General features: G+C 38.8%; 1 protein-coding gene across 3 annotated transcripts; it reads right to left on the bottom strand.

The window, feature by feature from the left end:
- On the bottom strand, positions 7,030 to 10,063 carry LOC107641899 (nuclear pore complex protein NUP85-like). 3 transcript variants are annotated; one of them, XM_016345297.2, is made up of 6 exons: positions 9,942 to 10,035; positions 9,247 to 9,352; positions 8,991 to 9,062; positions 8,836 to 8,892; positions 8,415 to 8,534; positions 7,030 to 7,309 (listed from the first exon to the last, which is right to left on the bottom strand). In XM_016345297.2, exons 3-6 carry the CDS (start codon positions 9,027 to 9,029, stop codon positions 7,184 to 7,186), a joined length of 342 nt encoding a protein of 113 aa, XP_016200783.1. In that variant the 5' UTR covers positions 9,030 to 9,062; positions 9,247 to 9,352; positions 9,942 to 10,035; the 3' UTR covers positions 7,030 to 7,183. The 3 variants fall into 3 exon arrangements, 2 of the variants coding, with proteins under 2 accessions (XP_016200783.1, XP_020979713.1); XM_021124054.1 differs by lacking the exon at positions 9,247 to 9,352; XR_002363097.1 differs by lacking the exon at positions 8,836 to 8,892 and having other exon boundaries at positions 7,050 to 7,309; positions 9,942 to 10,063.

Consider the following 21,255-nt stretch of genomic DNA (forward strand, 5'->3'; position numbering starts at 1 on the left):
TTGTATCGAAGTTGTGACAATTATGAATTAAGATCAGAGCACCAAGCTCTGGAGCCATTACCAGGATTTGTTCGAGCCTGGGGATCACAATTTCGTGCACCAAAGCCAAACTTGAGATACCTCAAGTTTGGTGCCAACTAAAGAAACTCCAAGGATTGCATACGGTTTATTTGAAGCCAAACTTGAGATACCTCAAGTTTGGCACAAGCTAAGGAGAACCAAGTGGATTGCATACGGCCTCAATGAGGCCAAACTTGGATTCTTCAAGTTTGGCACCACCTTTAATGAATCCAATGGTCCCCACTCGTCCCAGGAGCACAACACGGGAAGGCTTTGTAAATTTTTTATTAAACTTTATTCTATTTAAAATTAGGAATAGATAATATTTAGTTTTATAAAATACATATAAATTAATTAGGATTAGATATAAAAGGGAAAAGAATTTCTCCTAAACCTCCACTGTTAAGGTTAGGAGCTCTGTCTATTGTATGGATTGATACTATTTTTTTCTATTTTAATTCATGTACTAATTTCTATTTCAAGATTTTTTTTCCATCTTTATCTTATGAATTTGGGTGGAATGGAAGTATGACGCTTGTTCTAATTGAGTTCTTGTATAACTTGGAAAAGCTCTTTACTTGAACAACAGCTTGAAAACAATTTCTCCTAAACTACTAATTGTCTGGACTTAACGGGATACATGACATATAATCCTCTTATATTTAGGTAATTAGGGTTTCTGTGGCATATGAACTAGAATTGAACTTCACCCTCTAATTGGAATTAAGTGACCAAGGAATTGGCGGTTGATGAAAGTTAGAGGAGACTAAAAAGGTCTAAGGAATTAGGGTTTAGTCACATATAGTTTGCCATGAATTAAATCTTGCATGATTAAAATACTTGGTAAGAAAAGTCAATCCTGAAGATAGATATCTCTGAAACCTTAACTGTTTTCTTCATATATTTCACAATCCATTTACTGTTTGCTTTCTAATTTTCTGAATTTACTATTTGATGCAATTGAACTCTCAAAATACCATTTTCTGTTTGTCTAACCAAGTGAATCACGCAATCATTATTGCTTAGTCCATCAATCCTCGTGGGATCGACCCTCATTCACTTGAGGTACTACTTGGTATGACCCGGTGCACTTGTCGGTTAGTTTGTGGATTATAAACTCCGCACCAAGTTTTTTGCGCCGTTGCCGGGGATTGACTGTAATTGACAACTTGTAGTTGTTTGATTGCTTAGATTAGCCATTTGAGTTTACTTTTATTTAATTCTTGCTTTATAATTTTCGAACAGCTAGTACTATTGTTCTTTCTTAATTTCTGAAATTAAGTTTGGTGTTACCTAGTTAGTTTTATTCTTATTTTCTTGTTCAATTTTTTTTAATATTTCAAAAATTCTAGCCTTATTTTTTTAACAATTTTCAAAAATCTCTTAGTTTAATTCTTTAGTGTTTTATTTTATTTCTTTACACAAGTTACCTCTATAGAAATTATCTACATTCTGACGAAGAGAATCCTATTTTTCTTGTTTTCTGTCTGTTTATGACCAGGAACAGAGACAAGGATCCTCTTATAGATTTTGATCCTGGATCTGAACGGTCTTTGAAGAGGCGTTTGCAACAAGCTAGACTTTACAAGGCTAGAGAAAATCTGAGTGAAACTTCTGAAAAGGACGCTGCAAAGTCCACCATGGATCAGAATCGTGCTGTGAATGCCAATGTGGCAAATCTGAATGAGAATGAACAACCAAGAAGAATGCTTGGTTCATACACTGCCCCCAATGCAGATCTTTATAGGAAAAGTATTGTGGTGCCTCCTATAGATGCAAACAACTTTGAACTGAAGCCTCAGCTAGTCACTCTTGCGCAACAAAATTGTCAGTACCATGGATATCCTCAAGAAGACCCGAATCAATTTATTTTTAATTTCCTGCAGATTTGTGATACTGTGAAGACGAATAGAGTGAATCCTGACGTTTATATACTCATGCTCTTCCTATTTGCTTTGAGGGATAGAGTAAAACTATGGCTAGATTCTCAACCCAGAGAGAGCCTGGATACTTGGGATAAGGTGGTCACTAGATTTTTGACAAAACTTTTCCCACCACAAAAGCTAACTAAGCTAAGGGTAGAGGTTCAGACTTTTAGACAGAAAGATGGTGAGTCCCTCTATGAAGCCTAGGAGAGATATAAGCTGCTGACCAAGCAATGCCCTCCAGACATATTTTCTATATGGACTCAGCTAGATATCTTTTATGAGAGCTTATGTGAAATGTCTAAGATGTGTTTAGATAATTCTGCAGGTGGTTTATTGCACATGAAGAAGACACCGGAGGAGATTACTGAGCTTATTGAGTTGGTTGCTAGCAACCAATATTTATACTCATCTAACAGGAATCCTAGAAACTCTGGAACCTCTCAGAAGAAAGGCGTGTTGGATGTAGAAGCTTTTGATTCTCTTCTTGCTCAGAACAAAATTTTGTCTCAACAGATGAATTTAATTACTCAACAGTTGAGTGGAATGTAGGTTTCAGCTGTCAACACCCAGAATGCACCTCAAGAGGCCCCTTATGACATGACTGGTAGCTCTGTTCAAGGTGAGAATTATGATTATGCTCAATCTTCCTCTGAACATGTGAATTACATGGGGAGTGCTCCTAGAAACCCCAATAATGATCAATACTCTAAGACCAATAATCAGGGGTGGAGAAATCACCCAAATTTTGGATGGAGAGAGCAACCTCAGATATCACAGAATTTTAACAACAATTCTCAGGGCGGCTTTCAGCAGAACAATCAAAATGACTACCAGTTTCAGTCTCATCAACAATAACCACCTCAGCAGACAAATTCTCAGCCCCAGAAGAACACTAACTGGGAGACACTACTGAATAATTTTATGCAGGAAACTAGAGCTTCCATCAGAAACTTGGTGCTGTAAGTAGACCACTTGAGCAATAAAATACCTGAGAGGCCCCCAAGTACATTTCCTGGTGATACAGTGGTGAACCTAAGAGAAGACTACAAGGCCATTCAATTAAGAAGTGGTAAATTAGCTGGTTTTGAGACTAAGGTCAATGAAGAGCTAGTTGAAACAGAAGCTCCAGAGGAGAAGAAACAAATGATGGAGCACATCCCTCCAAGGCTTGCAGATAACCCATTCTCAGTTTCTCTTGACACTCATCCTACATTGCCAAAGGCTCCTGAGTACAAGCCTAAAATACCATATCCTCAGAGACTTTAGAAGGCTTCCAAAGACAAGCTATTTTCTAAATTTTTAGAAGTCTTCAAGAAGGTATAGATCAACATTCCTTTTGCTGAGGCTCTTGAGAAAATGCCTCTCTATGCTAAATTCATGAAAGAACTGTTGACTAAAAAGAGGAATTGGAAAGAACAAGAGAAAGTGGTGTTAACTAAGGAATGCAGTGCTATTATTCAACATAACCTTCCTGAGAAGATGTAGGATCCAAGGAGCTTTGTAATTCCTTGCACCATTGGAGATGTCACTATTCAGAGAGCTTTGTGTGATCTTGGAGCTAGTATCAATCTCATGCCACTTTAGTGATGAAAAAGCTCCAAATTGAAGAGGTAAAACCCACTCGTATTTCTCTTCAACTTACTAATCTTTCTATTAAATTTCCAGTGGGGGTTGTTGAGGATTTACTTGTGAAAGTAGGGCCATTTATTTTTCCTGTTGATTTTGTTATATTGGATATGGAAGATGATAAAAAGTCCTCTATTATTCTTGGAAGACGCTTTTTAGCTATAGGTAGAGCTCTGATTGATGTGCAAAAGGGTGAATTAACCATGAAGGTCAATGAAGAACAGTTAATCTGTAATGTATTTGAAGCTCTCAAACACCCTAATGACTCTGAAGGGTGTATGGGAGTTGGTGTTGTTGAACCACTTATTCAAGAGGTACTAGAAGCTGAGGTACTTGATGATATTTTGGATCCTCTCTCTGAGTATGAATTACTTGAGATTGATGATTCACCACCCCAGAAGAACCTGGTGAGCATGCCTAAAGTGGAGGAAGAAGTCCCCAAGCTTGAGCTAAAGTCTTTTCCTCCTTCTCTGAAATATGTGTTCTTAGGTGAAAATTATTCATATCCAGTGATTATTAGCTCTACCTTGAAGTCTGGAGAGGAAGAGGCACTTATTACAGTGCTTAGGAGCCATAAAATAGCTCTTGGATGAACCATTGGTGATCTAAAGGGGATTAGTCCCACCAAGTGTATGCACAACATCCTTCTTGAAGATGATGCTAAACTGGTTGTGCAACCACAAAGGAGACTCAATCCAACTATGAAAGAAGTGGTCCAAAAAGAGGTAATGAAACTATGGGAAGCCGACATTATATACCCTATTTCTGATAGCCCTTGGGTGAGTCCTGTGCAGGTATTTCCCAAGAAAAGAGGGGTGACAGTGATCAAGAATGATAAGAATGAGCTAATTTCTACAACGACAGTCACAGGACGGATAATGTGCATAGTCTACTGGAGGCTCAACACTGCTACAAGGAAGGATCACTTCCCCTTACCTTTGATTGATTAGATACTAGAGAGGTTAGTTGGTCATGCTTTTTATTATTTTCTAGATGGATATTCTGGATATAACCAAATTACAGTGGACCCTCAAGATCAAGAGAAGACGGCATTCACATGTCCTTTTGGATTATTTGCTTACAAGAGAATGCCATTTGGACTCTGTAATACCCCAGCAACTTTTCATAGGTGTATGCTTTCAATTTTTTCTGATATGGTTGAAAAGCTTATTGAGGTATTTATGGATAATTTCTCTGTTTTTTGGTAATTCTTTTGAATCCTGCCTTAAGCATCTATCTCTGGTCTTGAAACGGTGTCAAGAATCAAACCTTATTTTAAATTGGAAAAAATGTCATTTTATGGTTACAAAAGGTATTGTTCTTGGACACCGGATTTCAAGCAAGGGATTGAGGTTGATAGAGCCAAGGTGGAGGTAATTGAAAAATTACTACCACCATCTAATGTTAAGGCAGTCCGGAATTTCTTGGGTCATGCAAGATTTTACAGAAGATTTATAAAGGATTTTTCTAAGATTTCTAAACCATTGAGCAACCTCTTAGTTGCTGATGTTCTTTTTGTATTTGATACTGAATGTCTGCATGCCTTTGAAAATCTAAAAGCAAACCTTACTTCTGCTCCCATCATAGCTCCCCCCACTAGGATTTGCCATTTGAATTATTATGTGATGCTAGTGATTATACTATAGGAGCTATTTTAGGACAGAGGTATGGCAAGCTTATACATGTCATTCACTGTGCTAGTTGTGTGTTAAATGATGCTCAAAAGAATTACACAACTACAGAAAAATAATTATTAGCTATTGTGTATGCTATTGATAAGTTTAGGTCCTATTTAATTGGTTCTAAGGGTATGGTTCTAAGGATATTATTTATACTGATCATGCTGCTTTGAAGTACCTTCTAACCAAATAGGATTCTAAACCAAGATTAATCAGATGGGTGCTACTCCTTCAGGAGTTTCATATTGAGATAAAAGACAGGAAAAGGTAAGAAAATCAAGTAGCTGACCACCTTTCCTGAATTGAACCTAATGAGGGTGTGCAACCATCCACAGCTATGACGGAGACATTCCCGGATGAGCAACTTTTTGCCATTCAGCAGGCTCTATGGTTTGCAGACATTGCAAATTACAAAGCCATGAATTTCATTCCAAAAGAGTATAGTTAACAACAAGTGAAGAAGCTACTGACTGATGCAAAGTACTACTTTTGGGAAGAACCACACCTTTTTGGAAGATGCTCAGATGGTAAAATCCAGAGATGTGTCTCAGATGAGAAAACACAGCAGATTCTTTAGCACTGTCATGGCTCTGATTATGGAGGCCACTTTAGTGGTGAAAGGACAGCTACAAAGGTCCTTCAGAGAGGTTTCTATTAGCCGAATCTCCTCCCAGATTCGAGAGCATTTGTGAAGAACTGTAACAGATGTGAAAGAGCTAAGACTTTCTCTGCTAACCATGAGATGCCACAGCAGGGGATTCTTGAGATCGAGTTGTTTAATGTGTGGGGTATTGACTTCATGGGACCTTTTCCACCCTCATATTCCAACAACTATATCTTGGTGCACTACAAAAAAAGGCCTATGGTCACGGTAAAGAACCGTGACCATAGCTAGGAAAAAGGGTGACCATAGATCTATGGTCACGGTTTTGGACCTATGGTCACGGTTTTTTACCGTGGCCTATTCTCTCGTGGCCATAGGTCTATGGTCACGGTTTTTTTATCTATGGTCACGGTTTCTATGGTCACGGTTACAATTTTAAAATTCTGACACTTTAGGCCACGTTTTTTTACCGTGACCATAGGTTAATTTATGGTCACGCTAAAAAACCGTGACCATAGCCTTATCTAGGTCATGGTTTTCACAGTGACCATAGCCTCTATGGTCACCCTTCTTGAAAACCGTGACCATAGCCTTATCTATGGTCACGGTGAATGGTCACCCCTCTTTAAAACCGTGACCATAGCCTTATCTATGGTCACCCCTCCTTAAACCGTGACCATAGCCTCTATGGTCACCCCTCCTGAAAACTGTGACCAAAGCCTTATATATGGTCACGGTTTTCGCCGTGACCATAGCCTCTATGGTCACCCCTCTTTAAAACCGTGACCATAGCCTTATCTATGGTCACGGTTTTCACCGTGGCCATAGCTCTATGGTCACCCCTCCTTAAACCGTGACCATAGTTTTATTTATGGTCACGGTTTTCACCGTGACTATAGCCTCTATGGTCACCCTTCCTTAAAACCGTGACCATAGCCTCTATGGTCACCCCTCTTTAAAACCGTGACCATAGCCTCTATGGTCACCCCTCCTTAAAACCGTGACCATAGCCTGTTTTGTTTTATACGATTTAATTTTTTTTAAAACATAATCACATCCCAAAACGATCATAATCACCAAATAAATCTAAAAATAAGAAATTCAAGAAATCTAAATTAGAAAAAATTTATTATAAGCTAGATATGTTTTCAGTCCAAACAACACAAATAAAAATAGTGTAATTATCCATTACATGTAATAACACGTAAAATCTCGTTTCAAAAAGTACACAAGACATCAAAATATTAGATGTAGATAACTAAAGTCATTATAAGACTCATTCCATCTCATCCAAAATACAAGTATGAGAATAGAACAATTAGGCAGCACCCTTTCCCTTCTTCTGGATTTTCTTCAGTGCAACCCAAAAGCTTTTGAATCGCTCTTCGCATGTATTGGATTGCAAACTTTACCTATAACATTAAAAATCAAACAAAATCAACTTAACAATAGTAAAACTGTTACCAAATTTTGATTCAGTAGTTATAAGTATAAAAACAACTATATATACTCACAGTGAACTTTGGAAGACAAACTTTATATGTATCTACAAGTTCCATCATCAAATCAACCAAATAAGAGAATGGACTATCTAAAACCATCCCTGCAATTGACGGATCCTCAACTCCATACATAAGGTTGAAGAGAGTCACATAATTAATGGCATGATATACCGGTCAAAATGATAAGTTGAATCCTTACATGCACTTAACAAGGAGAAAAACATTGATTCACATTGGAACAAAAACATACATGAGTTTCCAATTCAATAAAAAAAATTACCTAAATTAATATTTGCTCATGAATATAATATGAAATCCTTAGTGCTACAGAGATACAAAAATCTACTTCTCCAGAATCACAATGATGGAAACCCCCTCTTTCACAAGCCATTTCAGCCACCATATAATGGACTGTAATCCCTTTACGTTTTATAAGATCCTTAGTTCCTTACAAATAACCACAAAATCTTAATGGAGGAAGTGTTTAACAAATTAATGAAACCTCTTCAGTGGCAACTAATTATGACAATGCATTAACTGTGAACTAAACCCAAGTTTTTTCCCCTACAAACCCATTGTTGCTTAGCAAGCCATTTCTAACCCTCCTTCCAAAGAAAAAGGTCGAAGCTAGAAAGTGAACGATAAAAGCCTACCTAGTTATAGCTCCCATTGAGATACAAATCCAACAACAAAAAAATCTTCGATTGGAATTTAAATGTGAGAATTTGTGTCATCCTACTATAGCTTTATTTTTTAAAATTTAATAACTAAGTAAGTGTTTCATGTTGACATTTTAGGTAAGGAACACATTGTGTGGCATCCAAATATAATTTCAAGCGATGAAAAAGCAAGTTACAAAACTATATATCTTTTAGCATAAAGCCATAACTCCACAATAACTATCATGTTCAAGCATATATCTACAAGTCCTAAAATGGAATTACAAAGATCACAAGAATAAATATGTCTAAAAGGAAACATAAAAGTAGTTCTCTATAGCAGCATTGGAATATACCTTGATGAAGTCAGGCTTGGATTTAAAGAGTTCACCTAATTTTCCATTAGTATATTCACGACATAGGCAGGGCATTTTGGAAATAAGAACAGCAACTGCCTCCACAAGCCCATTCTCTAACTGAGTAATCAGATGATGGCAGAAAATGAGATACAGTAATAAATATGTGATACAGTAGCAATAGCATCAGCTTCATATAAAACAATTCCAGGATTTTTCTTTATTGGGGGGTTGTAAAAGAAGAAACATTATTAAGATATTACAAGGCTAACAGATCCATAATATAAAAAGGATAGGATAAAAAAGTACACCTTCAAAACAATGACTTTCAATCTCTCTGCATATATCTAAAAGACACATCCCTACATACAACCAATACAAGTAATCCTATATAGTATTATGTTCATGATTTGATGCCAACCTCACGATTACTAAGCTGATCTAGTTGATAAGATCCATGCAACCACAACATTTTCACCTGTACACAAAAGCCAACTTCAACATGCAGTATTTATTTACAAGGAAACAATATATGTGAAGAAGAAAATGAAAGAAATACATTAGCTTTTTACTAACCACAATATCAAGCCAACCAACTGAGAGTGCAGATGACATCACTTCCCAATATCTAGGGTCATCCTCAAGCACCTATAAAAACAAATTTGATATTTATACTTCTCTAGCCTGAGCATAATTGGTTAAACACAAAACTATAAGATATATAGTATGAAGACAGCCTTTTGGTGTTCTGTGGTTTCTGCCTTTTTACAGATATATCTTTATGTTCAACTTTAGTACAATGAATTAATAAAACATATTCTGAAATCCATACATGTTAAATTTGATATAGCTTTTTTTTGTCAATTCTGAAAATGATGGATGCAAAAATGAGGACATGCCATTGGAGAGCACATTTAACAAAGATATGTCCATAGTACCTGTATTAAGAAACAAAAAAATAAAACACTTGCATCAGTTTTGAAATATGTGTAACAAAAAATTAATATTTTTTGGAGGAAAATTTATCATTTTGTTTCTACTCCAAGAAAATACATAAAACTATCTGAACAACATATCTTTCTTCAACATGTGCTATTGCTACTTTCTCTCTGATAACATATCCTCCTCCAATCTCTCTGATAACATATCCTCCTCCAATCTCATCTAAAATCCTCCTTGATTATCCAGACTTGAAACCAGCTACGTAATCATTGGCAACCAAGCATAACATAATTAAGCTGAACTCAACTTAACACAACTCAACAAAGAGTAAAAACAGATTCAACTATGTTTATCATATCAAACTAGACCTTAACAGCTAATTGAGAAAGGAAAATTGTCAAGCTTTCATTTTTCATTAAGAATCAAGAAACAGAAAACACTACAATACACCAAGCAAGATCATCAAAGGGACACACAACCAATCAAACAACACCAATACATACAACTGAATAAAGTAGCAAAATTAGAACTTTCAAATGATTTAAACAACATTGGGAAGTATAACAGAAATAACATGCGAATTACCAGAAATATTGGATGAAGCAAAGAAATGATGAATAATCAGTACCGGAGAATATAAGCCCAGAAGTTTCAACATATAATTAGCTCCATGATTAGGAATTATACAGTAAAGTTCTAAAATGTACACTACATTTTCCAGCCACTACTGCTGAAATAATACTTTCCATTCATTCAAAGAAGAGAATACCTGAAAATCAGTAAACTAAGTAAGAAGAAGTTCCCCAACGAATACAAAAAGGATGGTGATGTAGGGGGTGGAATTTGTGGCAGAAACCCCCAAAGGAAAAGAGGCAGAATTTGAGGAGTAGCAGTAGCGCTGGTGGCCCTGGCAGCAAGGACGCGACACCGATTCACCTCCAGGGACAGCGAGCTCCACCAGTGGCGACTGGGTGCGGTGGCAGTGACAGAAATCGGCTCCCCTTCTCTCACGCGCTTCACTGGCTTCCGTCAATCTCTCTCAGCGTCGCTCTCCCTTTCTCCTTAGTTCGCTATTCCAACAATGGTGGCGGTCTCCATAGCTGCGACAACAAGGCGTGACAGTGACGGCGCGAGACAGCAGCCCTCCTCCTCTTCTCTCGCGCTGGCTTTCTCTCTTTCTCTTCTTGTCTGCAGTAGCGCTAACGAAGAACCCAGCAGTGACAACGAGCGACGGCCCGTGATGAGAGCGGCGACAGCTCTACAGCGACGAGCTGGGTGCGACGCCGGCACGCTCTTCTCCCTCTCCTTCCCTTCTTCTTCTACCTCGAGCTCCCCCTGTTTCTCGTTTCCATCCTTTTTTGAACGTGTGTGTGCGTTGTGTTTTGATTTAGGGATTGGGGAATTAGGGTTTTTTTTAGGAATTTTAGAGTTAGAGTTAAATATAAATTTTTAAAAGATAAAATATTTAAAATTATAAAAAATAGATAAAAATCTTAATTAATTTGAACTCAAATGATATAAAAATCTTAGGTCACCCCCAAAACTGTGACCATAGACCCTTTTAGGTCACCATTTTGAAAAACCGTGACCATGGACACTTTTTGGTCACTGTAAAAAACCGTGACCATAGACCTCTTTAGGTCACCCTCAAAATCGTGACCATAGACCCTTTTAGGTCACCCTTCCAAAAAATCGTGACCATAGACCCTTTTTGGTCACTGTAAAAAACCATGACCATAGACACCTTTAAGTCACCCCCAAAACTGTGACCATAGACCCTTTTAGGCCACCCCCAAAACCGTGACTATAGACCCCTTTAGGTCACCCCCTAAAACCGTGACCATAGACGCTTTTAGGTCACCCTTTTTTGAAAAACCGTGACCATAGCCCCTTTTTGGTCACTATAAAAAACCGTGACCATAGACCCCTTTAGGTCACCCCTAAAACCGTGACCATAGATCCTTTTAGGCCACCTTCTAAAATCGTGACCATAGACCCCTTTAGGCCACCCCACAAAACCGTGACCATAGACCCTTTTAGGCCACCCCCAAAACCGTGACCATAGACCCTTTAGGTCACCCTCCAAAACCGTGACCATAGACCCCTTTAGGTCACCCTTTTTTGAAAAACCGTGACCATAGCCCCTTTTTGGTCACTGTAAAAAACCGTGACCATAGACCCCTTTAGGTCACCCTCAAAACCGTGACCATAGACCCTTTTAGGACACCCCCCAAAATCGTGACCGTAGACCTCTTTAGGCCACCCCCCAAAATTGTGACCATAAACCCTTTTAGGTCACCCTTTTTTGAAAAACCGTGACCATAGACCCCTTTTTGGTCACTATAAAAAACCGTGACCATAGACCCCTTTAGGTCACCCCTCAAAACCGTGACCATAGACCCTTTTAGGCCACCCTATTTTAAAAAACTGTGACCATAGGTACTCTATGGTCACCCTTTCCAAAAAAACCGTGACCATAGCTTTTTTTTCGGTCACCCCAAAAAACCGTGGCCATAGACCTAAAATGTTGTAGTGGTGGCAGTTGATTATATGACCAAGTGGGTGGAAGTTGTGGCTCTGCCCACCAATGATGCCAAAGTGGTGATGAGCTTTCTTCAGAGATATATTTTCAACCGGTTTGGTGTCCCAAGGACACTCATTAGTGATGGTAGAAGTCACTTCTGTAACAGACAACTGGACTCACTTCTGCAGAGGTATGGAGTCCGTCATAAAGTGGCAACCCCTATCACCCTTAGACAAGTAGACAGGTTAAGGTCTCTAACAGAGAACTCAAAAGAATTCTAGAGAAGACCATCAGTATCTCAAGGAAAGATTGGTCTAGGAAGCTTGATGATGCTCTTTGGGCATACCAGACAGCTTACAAGACTCCCATTGGCATGTCCCCTTATCAGTTGGTCCATGGTAAAGTCTGTCACTTGCTAGTTAAGTTGGAGCATAGAGCTTACTGGGCAATCAAGTATCTGAACTTTGATGCTCAGGCTGTAGGAATAAAGAGAATGCTTCAGTTGAATGAGCTTGATGAATTCAGATATTCAGCCTATGAGAATGCCAAGCTCTATAAGGAGAGAAATAAGTCTTTGAGCCAGGACAGAGAGTGCTTCTGTATAATTCAAGGCTCAAACTCTTTCCCAGGAAGCTAAAATCCTGGTGGTCAGGACCGTTTGTGGTTACCAGAGCATCACTGTATGGTCATGTGGAGATTCAGGAAGAGAATTCTGATAGAAAATTTACAGTTAATGGCCAGAGGTTAAAGCACTATCTTGGAGGTGAGATTGATTGCCAAAGGTCCGCTCATCTGCTGAACTAGCAGAACTAACCGTCAAGTTAGTGAAGTTAAAGAAGCGCTTGTTGGGAGGCAACCCGATATTTTCATATCCTTCTGTTTGATTTTTGCTTTCCTTGTTATTTATTCAATTTTTTTTGTCTGAGTTTATACTGTTTCCCATCTGTCTTACGTGTGTTTTAATCACGCATAATATTTAGAACAGGAGCCGGTACACTTAGAAGAAATTTTGACCACCCTAGAGAGGTTGATTCGGCCTGGGTGGCGCCAAACTTGGGATTTCCAAGTTTGGCGCCACATGATGCGCACAAATTGGAATTCCATTGTGAAGGGCTGGCGCCAAACATGGGAAACTCCAAGTCTGGTGCCACATGCAACATAACTTGGAGACAATTGGGGAAGGGGTGGCGCCAAACTTGGTGGATTAGAGTTTGGCGCCACCATCAATTACAAAGGAGATTTGCTCTCTGCCAGGGGGCACCAAACTTGACTCCCCTGGTATTTGTGATATGGCGGAAATTGGCAAGTTAAGAAATTTTTATAAGAGATACGTTGCAAGTACAGTTCTTAACCAACCAAAAATCCACTTATCAATTTAGAAGGGTTGTCACAAAATTAGAATTAAAATACTGGGAGTATGAATCCCAGGTCGTCTCCGAACGAGTTGCAGAAAGGTGTGCTATTTTATTAATCAGATGTTTTCTAAAATGGTTTGAGTTGATAAACAGGAAATTAAATCAAAGAAATTATGTAATTTTAATAAAAACATTGACTGGGAGTAGATTAGTTGGAAGCCCTATTCTTGTTGGAGTACTCTCAAGATTAATTGATGATTGAAGGTTGTTCTGCTTAGTTATCCCTTACTAAGTAGGGGAAAGTCAAGCAAATTGGAAAGCTATTTCTATTCACAAGTTCCAATCCTCTCTCTTGGAAAGGATTAGTGTCAGTGACTAGAGGACAATCCAACAATAAACCCAATTACAATTTTTCTCTTGAGCATTCCAACTCAAGATCCTCCTTTCAATCAACTCCCAATCAAGTTATGGAACTACTCGCTCATTATGAATGTAAACTTCACAACATAAGAAAGGGAAATAAAGAAAGACATGATAAATAATAATCAAAACTATCAATTAAAAATAAAATTGGTTCTTGTATTAATAAATTCTAAAAATAATCCAATAGCAATTCTGAATAAATTAAAGACATGGAAGAGTAAGAGACAAGTAACGAAAACAAACTAGAAGAATGAAGTCTTGGCGGAGGTAATAACTCTTCTCAATATCCCAATCCAAAAAGCAATAAAAACAAAATCCTAAGAACTAGCAATGTGTAGAGAGAAAACCTAGAGGAGAGGAAAAATCAGATCTAAAACTAAAATTAGGCGGAAAGAATGTTGTCTTGTGTCTCTGCATGTTTCCTGGCTCTAATCTACTTTTCTGGGCCGAAAACTGGGTCAAAACAAGGCCCAAAATTACCCCCAGCAAATTCTACAGATTCTGTAGATCGCGCATGTCATGCGATCGCGTCATCCAGGCGTTCACGTCATCCAGCGTTTTGCCTTGCCACGCGTGCGCGTCGTCCACGCCTTCGCATCACTTGTGCAGTTTCTAATCCGCGCGGTTGCGTGAGCCATGCGTCCGCGTCACTGTAATTTCCTCTATGTCGCGCGGTCGCGTGAGCCATGCGTCCGCGTCACTTCTCGCTGGTTATCTCCTTAATTTCTTGTGTTCCTTCCATTTTTGCAAGCTTCCTTTCTAATCTCCAAGTCATTCATGCTCTATAAAGCCTGAAACACTCAACACATAGATCACGGCATCGAATGGAATAAAGGAGAATTAAAATACAAAATTAAAAGTCTCTAGGAAGCAAGTTTTCAACCATAAAGTATTTTTAGGAAGGAATTATAAATGCATGCTTATTTAATGAATAAGTGGGAACATGTCCTCATGGTTTAGTTGAAGGAGATAAAATAATGGTTTATCAACCTCCCCACACTTAGATATTAGCATGTCCTCATGCTTAGTTGAAGGAGATAAAATAAATGAGTAGGAACATGTAAAACTGAAGCAATGCAATGCAACCTATATATGTGAATGCAACTATATGATTCTTATCCACTTGGTCAAAAGTAAATAAGCGCTTCAAGACAATCACAAATCAAATTCCACTAATTCAATTCTTATACAGTAAAAACAGATAAAAATGCAAGAAGGTAGATCATGAAAGCTGGGAACATAGAACTCAAGCATTGAACCCTCACTAATGATGTATGTATGCTCTAATCTCTCTAGTGTATAGGGTAATCACTCTATCCTTCTCTAATCATGCTTTCTAATTTTTGTTCTTCACCTAACCAATCAACAACAATTAATATACTAATGCAAACATCATGAGGTCTTTTCAAGGTTGTAATAGGGCCAAGGTATGGGTAAGGGTACATATATAGCTAAGTAAGCTTATAAATTGAATCTTTAATTAGCCCAAGCTTTCAGCTAACACATATATATTCTTTATAGCTTAAATTTCATACCTAGCTACCCAAAATTTCTCTTTCACATTCCTTACTCATGTATCAACTTTCATTTTAATTTTATCATACATGCATTGATCTTTGAATTCTTAACTTAACATTGGGGTAATTTTGTCCCCTTATTTAATTATTGCATATTTTTGGATTTTTGGATTTTTTTTATAAACATATCATAAAAATAAACATAGCTTATCAATGCACATAGATTTCTAATTCTTGTAGTTGCACATGAGTAGGTACCCAAATTCCCATTATATCATCATGACACATTGCCTTATTATCTTTTGTTCCCACAATTTTCTCATACTTAATTAACACACAATTCTATCTTAAGCTAACCAAAGATTCAATTGGGATATATAATTATTTTTCCGCTTAAGGCTAGTAATGTGGTGAAATAAAGAACAAATGGGATTTAAAGGCTCAAAGTGGCTAACAAAGGTTATTGCAAGGGTAGACTTATTTGGGATAAGTAAGCTAAACAAATAATGGCCTCAATCATATGCAGGCATATAAATATATTAAACATTGGACATATAGAATGAAACAAAATATAGATTACAATCATGGAGAAGTGAACACACAAGAATAAAATAATTATGGTTAAATAATGTAACCATGTATAAAGGCACAAATCTCACAGGTTGTGTGTTCTTTAGCTCAAAAACCATGTTCCAAATATAACTTCAAGCAAATTTAACACAAAAGTTTTAATTAAAATTAGTGAAATTTTGTTCTAAAAATAGGGTCTTAGAAAAAACTCATTGTCTTTTCAATCAAGTAAAACATGCATGCAACTAATCTATTACTATGCAATCTATCCTATTCTACAAAAGAAAAACTAACTAAATATCCTATTTTATTGGTGTTAGGAAAGAGAAATTACCTCCGAAAGTCAGGTACTGACCGACCTCCCCACACTTAAGGCTTTGCACCGTCCTCGGTGCCATCTGTCAGGAACAAAGGTGTGCTGGTAGCAGTATCTCCACAGTCGGGACTGTCATGGCTCCCTGTGCTGGTAAAGGAAGTGGAGTCCAGGGTGTTTGAGTCTCTGTATTTTCCCTTAAGTAGCTCCTTGAGGTATGTAAATCGGTGCTTGTTACGGCGCTCTCTTAGTTTTGCTTTGTGTTCCTGCCGATCCAACCTTTCAAGTATCTGATGGAGTAGTTGATTTGTTATAGGTGCTTGTGGTGATGAAGGAGGAATATCTTCAGCCGGTTCAGTAGGCTGGCTTGTAGTGGCTGCTGGAGGTCTGATATATTTCCCGTTAGGGACATACTGATCGTCCCGTGGAAGCATGGCTTTGGTGTCCCCAGCTCTGTAGGAGGCTCCGGCTGCTGAGATAAGATCTGAGTCCAAGGCGGAAAAAGGTAAGTTGCCCGTAATTTGTACGTGTCCTATGGCATTTCGGATGTGTCTTGGTAGGTTCAGAGGCTGGTCTGTAAGGATGCACCATAGTAGAACGGCCATGTCTGCAGTGAAGGAGGACTCGTGGGTGCTCAGAAAGACGTAATGGGACATAATCTGTTCCCATACTCGAGCCTCAGAGGTAAGTGCAGAAGCCAATATTCCCTTAGGACGGGAATGATGGTATCCGTAGATCCATCTGCTGCCAGGTAATGCGATAACTCTGAGAACAGCGTCCTAGTCAAATTGGTGCATCTGGCGCTTGAGTGCGGCTTTTTGAAATGCGTCCAGTCCTTCTGGAGTAGGGGGAAGATCTAAAGCTCATTGAATAGCCTCTTCTGTGATGGGGATTTGCTTCTGGCGGACATAGACAGACTGCAGGGTCGGCAGGTGGAAGTTGGAGTAGAACTCGACTACCCAGGAAAGATTAACCTGCCGTGGCTGTCTCTGTAGGAAACCCCACTGTCTTCGTGCAATTTGTGGCTCAACAAAATCAGCAATGTGGTTTGGGAGGATGAGAAGGTATTCATTTTTGTAGCTCCTGTCTGCCAGGATGGAGAACATCTGCTCACAGTAGCGATTGGGAAATCGCGCAGTGTCCTTTGCTGGGAAGGCTTTCTCTTTATCATCAACCTTTATAATCCTCTTAATTCTTTTTGTTGAGGGTTTAACTGCAGTTGAAGATGGCTCTGCCACTAATGCTCGTTTTGTTCCTCTCCTTGCTGGTGGTTTGGAAGTAACTTTCTCCTTGCCTTTCTTGGTGGCCATCCTGAAAGGGAGAAAAGAGAAAGTATGTCAAAATGTGAAGGGGTAGAGCAAGGAAGATGATGGTATGGGTGGTAATCAATGCACATTAAAGATGAATGAAGTTAACACATGGTCATGACTACATATGAAAAATTATCATGAGGAATATAGTAAGTGCATAGGATGACAATTTAATGCAAGATGTTTATTGGCATGCAGGCAAAGGCATGAGTAGCATAGAACAAGCATTCAATGTCTAGGTTAGATTACCAAGTCTTTCAAACTAACAATCTGTTTGTAATGACAATTATATTAAATTAATATGATATGAAAAAGGGTTTTGTGAAAAGCAAGCATTTAAGAGTAATAGGATAAAAGATATTGCCAACAGTGCATAATGCCATACGGGCGTTTTCACAAACACATAGCATGCATGGTAAATAAGCTTATGAAAATAATAAAATGAACATGCAAGCAACCCTTAAAGATTAATGTATAATTGCCAAACAATTTTGTGCAACAATCCACAAGCATATAATAAGAAACAATGACCTAGATAAATTTCTAACACCAATTAAAAGAAAAATAAAGAACAAGAAAACAAGAATAATGCATGAAAAAAAAAAAAAGAAAAGAAGAAGAAAACATAAATTAAGAAGAAGAATAGAAAAATAAGGAGGAAGAAGAAAAGAAAAAAAAACACTTGATAATGGTGGTGGGAGAAAGAGAGTAAAAAGTGGGAAAGAAGGAAGGAGGAAGAAAGGGGAAGAAAATAATGAGGGGGGAAAAGAAAAAGTAGGATTTGGGGAAGAGAAAGATAAGATATTTGGCAATTTAGGATAAGCTGGGCGGCGCAAGTGACGCGGACGCGTGGGGTACGCGTTCGCGTGGATGGCGCTTAGATGGGTCGACGCGGTCGCGTCGGTCATGCGGACGCGTGACGCGTTTTGTGCTACTGGTGCGAGGGCAGCCTCGCACTCGCACAACTCTCTGTTCAAAGGTCATTATTGCCAAATTCCAGGGTGACGCGGTCGCGTGGTCGACGCGATGGTGTGAGTGGCCATTATAGGGATATGACGCGGACGCGTGAGCCATGCGTCCGCGTGGTAAGGCTTGTGCGTTCAGCACCAGTCCAGCACCACTCTAGCACAACTTTCGGTCGTGCACCCTATCTTACGTCGATTTTCAGGTCACGCGTCCGCGTGAGTGACGCGGACGCGTGGGAGGCAGTATTCCCATATGACGCGGACGCGTCAGTGACGCGGTCACGTGGGGTGATTTGTGCCAAAGGCATGCCTCCAGCTACACTCTCGCGTAACTTTCTGTTCGATTTCTTATTCTTTCTGTTCCACCTGCGACGCGGACGCGTCGGCGATGCGGTCGCGTGCGAGAAAATTTGAAATTTTTTTTAAATAAAAATATGTAAATGCAGATGCAAACTAAATGTGCTAATAATGAGAAGAGTTATTGAAAAAGAAAACTAAGAATAAAGAAAGGAACGATCATACCATGGTGGGTTGTCTCCCACCTAGCACTTTGCTTTAACGTCCTTAAGTATGACGCTCTACTAGCTCAGTCTTCTGCTGTGAATGGATCCTCCAATAGGAAGATTTCTAACTCTTTTTTTTTGTCACCTTCTCTCCATGATATAGCTTTAAACGATGTCCATTAACTTTGATGAGTTCAGAGCTTGAAGGATGACTTAGGTGAAAAACTACGTATGGCTCAGCCTTCTCTACTCTATATGGACCTTCCCATCTTGATCTCAACTTGCCTGACATGAGTCTTAGTCTGGATTTGTAAAGGAGGACTAAGTCTCCAGGTTGGAACTCTTTTCTCTTGATGTGCTGATCATGTACAGCCTTCATCTTTTCCTTGTACAGCCTTGAGTTCTCATAAGCTTCCAGGCGAAGGCTTTCCAATTCTTGCAGTTGCAACTTCCTTTCAGCTTTGGCTTTCTCAAATCCCATGTTGCACTCCTTTACTGCCCAAAAGGCTTTGTGCTCTATTTCAACTGGGAGATGACATGCTTTTCGATAAACTAAGCAAAGGGACTCATCCCAATGGGTGTCTTGTATGCTGTTCTGTATGCCCAAAGTGCATCTTGTAGCCTGGTGCTCTAGTCTCTTCTATGAGGTTTGACTATCTTCTGTAATATGTGCTTTATGTCTCTGTTAGACACCTTGGCTTGCCCATTAGTCTGAGGATGGAAGGCTGTTGCGACTTTATGAATTATCCCACGCTTCTTCAGTAATCCTGTTAGTCTCCTATTACAAAAATGGGTGCCTTGATCGCTCACGATTGCTCGTGGTGATCCAAAGCGACAAATAATATGGTTTCTAACAAAGGAAACAACAGTGTTAGCATCATCAGTGCGGGTAGGAATTGCTTCCACCCATTTAGAAACGTAATCTACATCTAACAATATATAAAAATAACCATTAGAATTTGGAAATGGACCCATGAAGTCAATGCCCTAAACATAAAAAATTTCACAGAAAAGCATAATTTGTTGAGGTATCTCATCCCTCTTGGATATATTACCAAATTTTTGGCATGGAAAACAGGATTTACAAAATTTAGCAGCGTTTTTAAAAAGAATAGGCCACCAGAATCCACAGTCTAAGATTTTTCTAGTAGTTCTTTGAGGGCCAAAATGTCCTCCACTCTCAGATGAGTGACAGGCCTCTAAAATGGACTGGAATTCTGATTGAAGCACACACCGTCTAATTACCTGGTCAGCGCCACATCTCCATAAATACGGGTCATCCCATATATAATATTTAGACTCGCTTTTTAGCTTGTCTCTTTGATGCTTGGTAAAGTTTGGAGGAAAGCTGCGGCTAACTAGATAATTAGCTACAGGCGCATACCAAGGGACTATCTCAGATACTGCTTGCAGGTTATCAAATGGGAAATTATCAGCTATAGGAGTGGAGTCATCCTTAATGTGCTCAAGGCGACTCAAGTGGTCTGCCACATAGATTCTGGTTACCACTCCTATCCTTTATTTCTAAATCAAATTCTTGTAGTAGCAGTATCTAACGTATAAGCCTTGCTTTGGATTCCTTTTTAGCTAATAAATACTTTAGAGCTACGTGGTCTGAATACACTACTACTTTAGTACCAGGTAAATAGGCTTAGAATTTATCCAGAGCAAAAATAATAGCAAGAAACTCTTTCTCAGTAGTAGCGTAATTAGACTGAGCGGCGTCTAAAGTCTTAGACGCATAAGCAATTACAAAGGGGTGCTTACCTTCACGCTGAGCCAGTGCTACTCCTACTGCATGGTTGGAAGCATTGCACATGATTTCGAATGGCTGGCTCCAGTCAGGACCTCTCACAATTGGAGCTTGAGTAAGGGCAATCTTCAGTTTATCAAACGCTTGTTTGCAATCCTCACTGAACTCGAACTCAATATCTTTCTTCAGTAATTTGGATAAGGGAAGTGCTACCATACTAAAGTCCTTAATGAACCTCTGGTAAAAACCTGCATGGCCAAGGAACGAACGGACTTCCCTTACAGAGGAGGGGTAAGGTAAACTAGAAATAACATCCACCTTTGCTGGATCTACAGAAATGCCAGTATTAGACACAACATGTCCGAGTACAATACCTTGTTTAACCATAAAGTGACATTTTTCAAAATTCAATACAAGGTTTGTACTGACACATCTATCTAATACTTGATGAGCGGATAATTTATACGCTTTTTGGCATTATTTTTAGTATGTTTTTAGTATATTTTAGTTAGTTTTTATTATGATTTTATTAGTTTTTAAATAAAAATTACTCCTTTGGACTTTACTATGAGTTTTTGTGTTTTTCTGTGATTTCAGGTATTTTCTCGCTGAAATTGAGGGACCTGAGCAAAAATCTGATTCAGAGGCTGAAAAAGGACTGCAGAT

The sequence above is a fragment of the Arachis ipaensis genome, chromosome B05 (assembly GCF_000816755.2).
Source record: "Arachis ipaensis cultivar K30076 chromosome B05, Araip1.1, whole genome shotgun sequence".
Classification (NCBI taxonomy): Eukaryota; Viridiplantae; Streptophyta; class Magnoliopsida; order Fabales; family Fabaceae; genus Arachis; species Arachis ipaensis.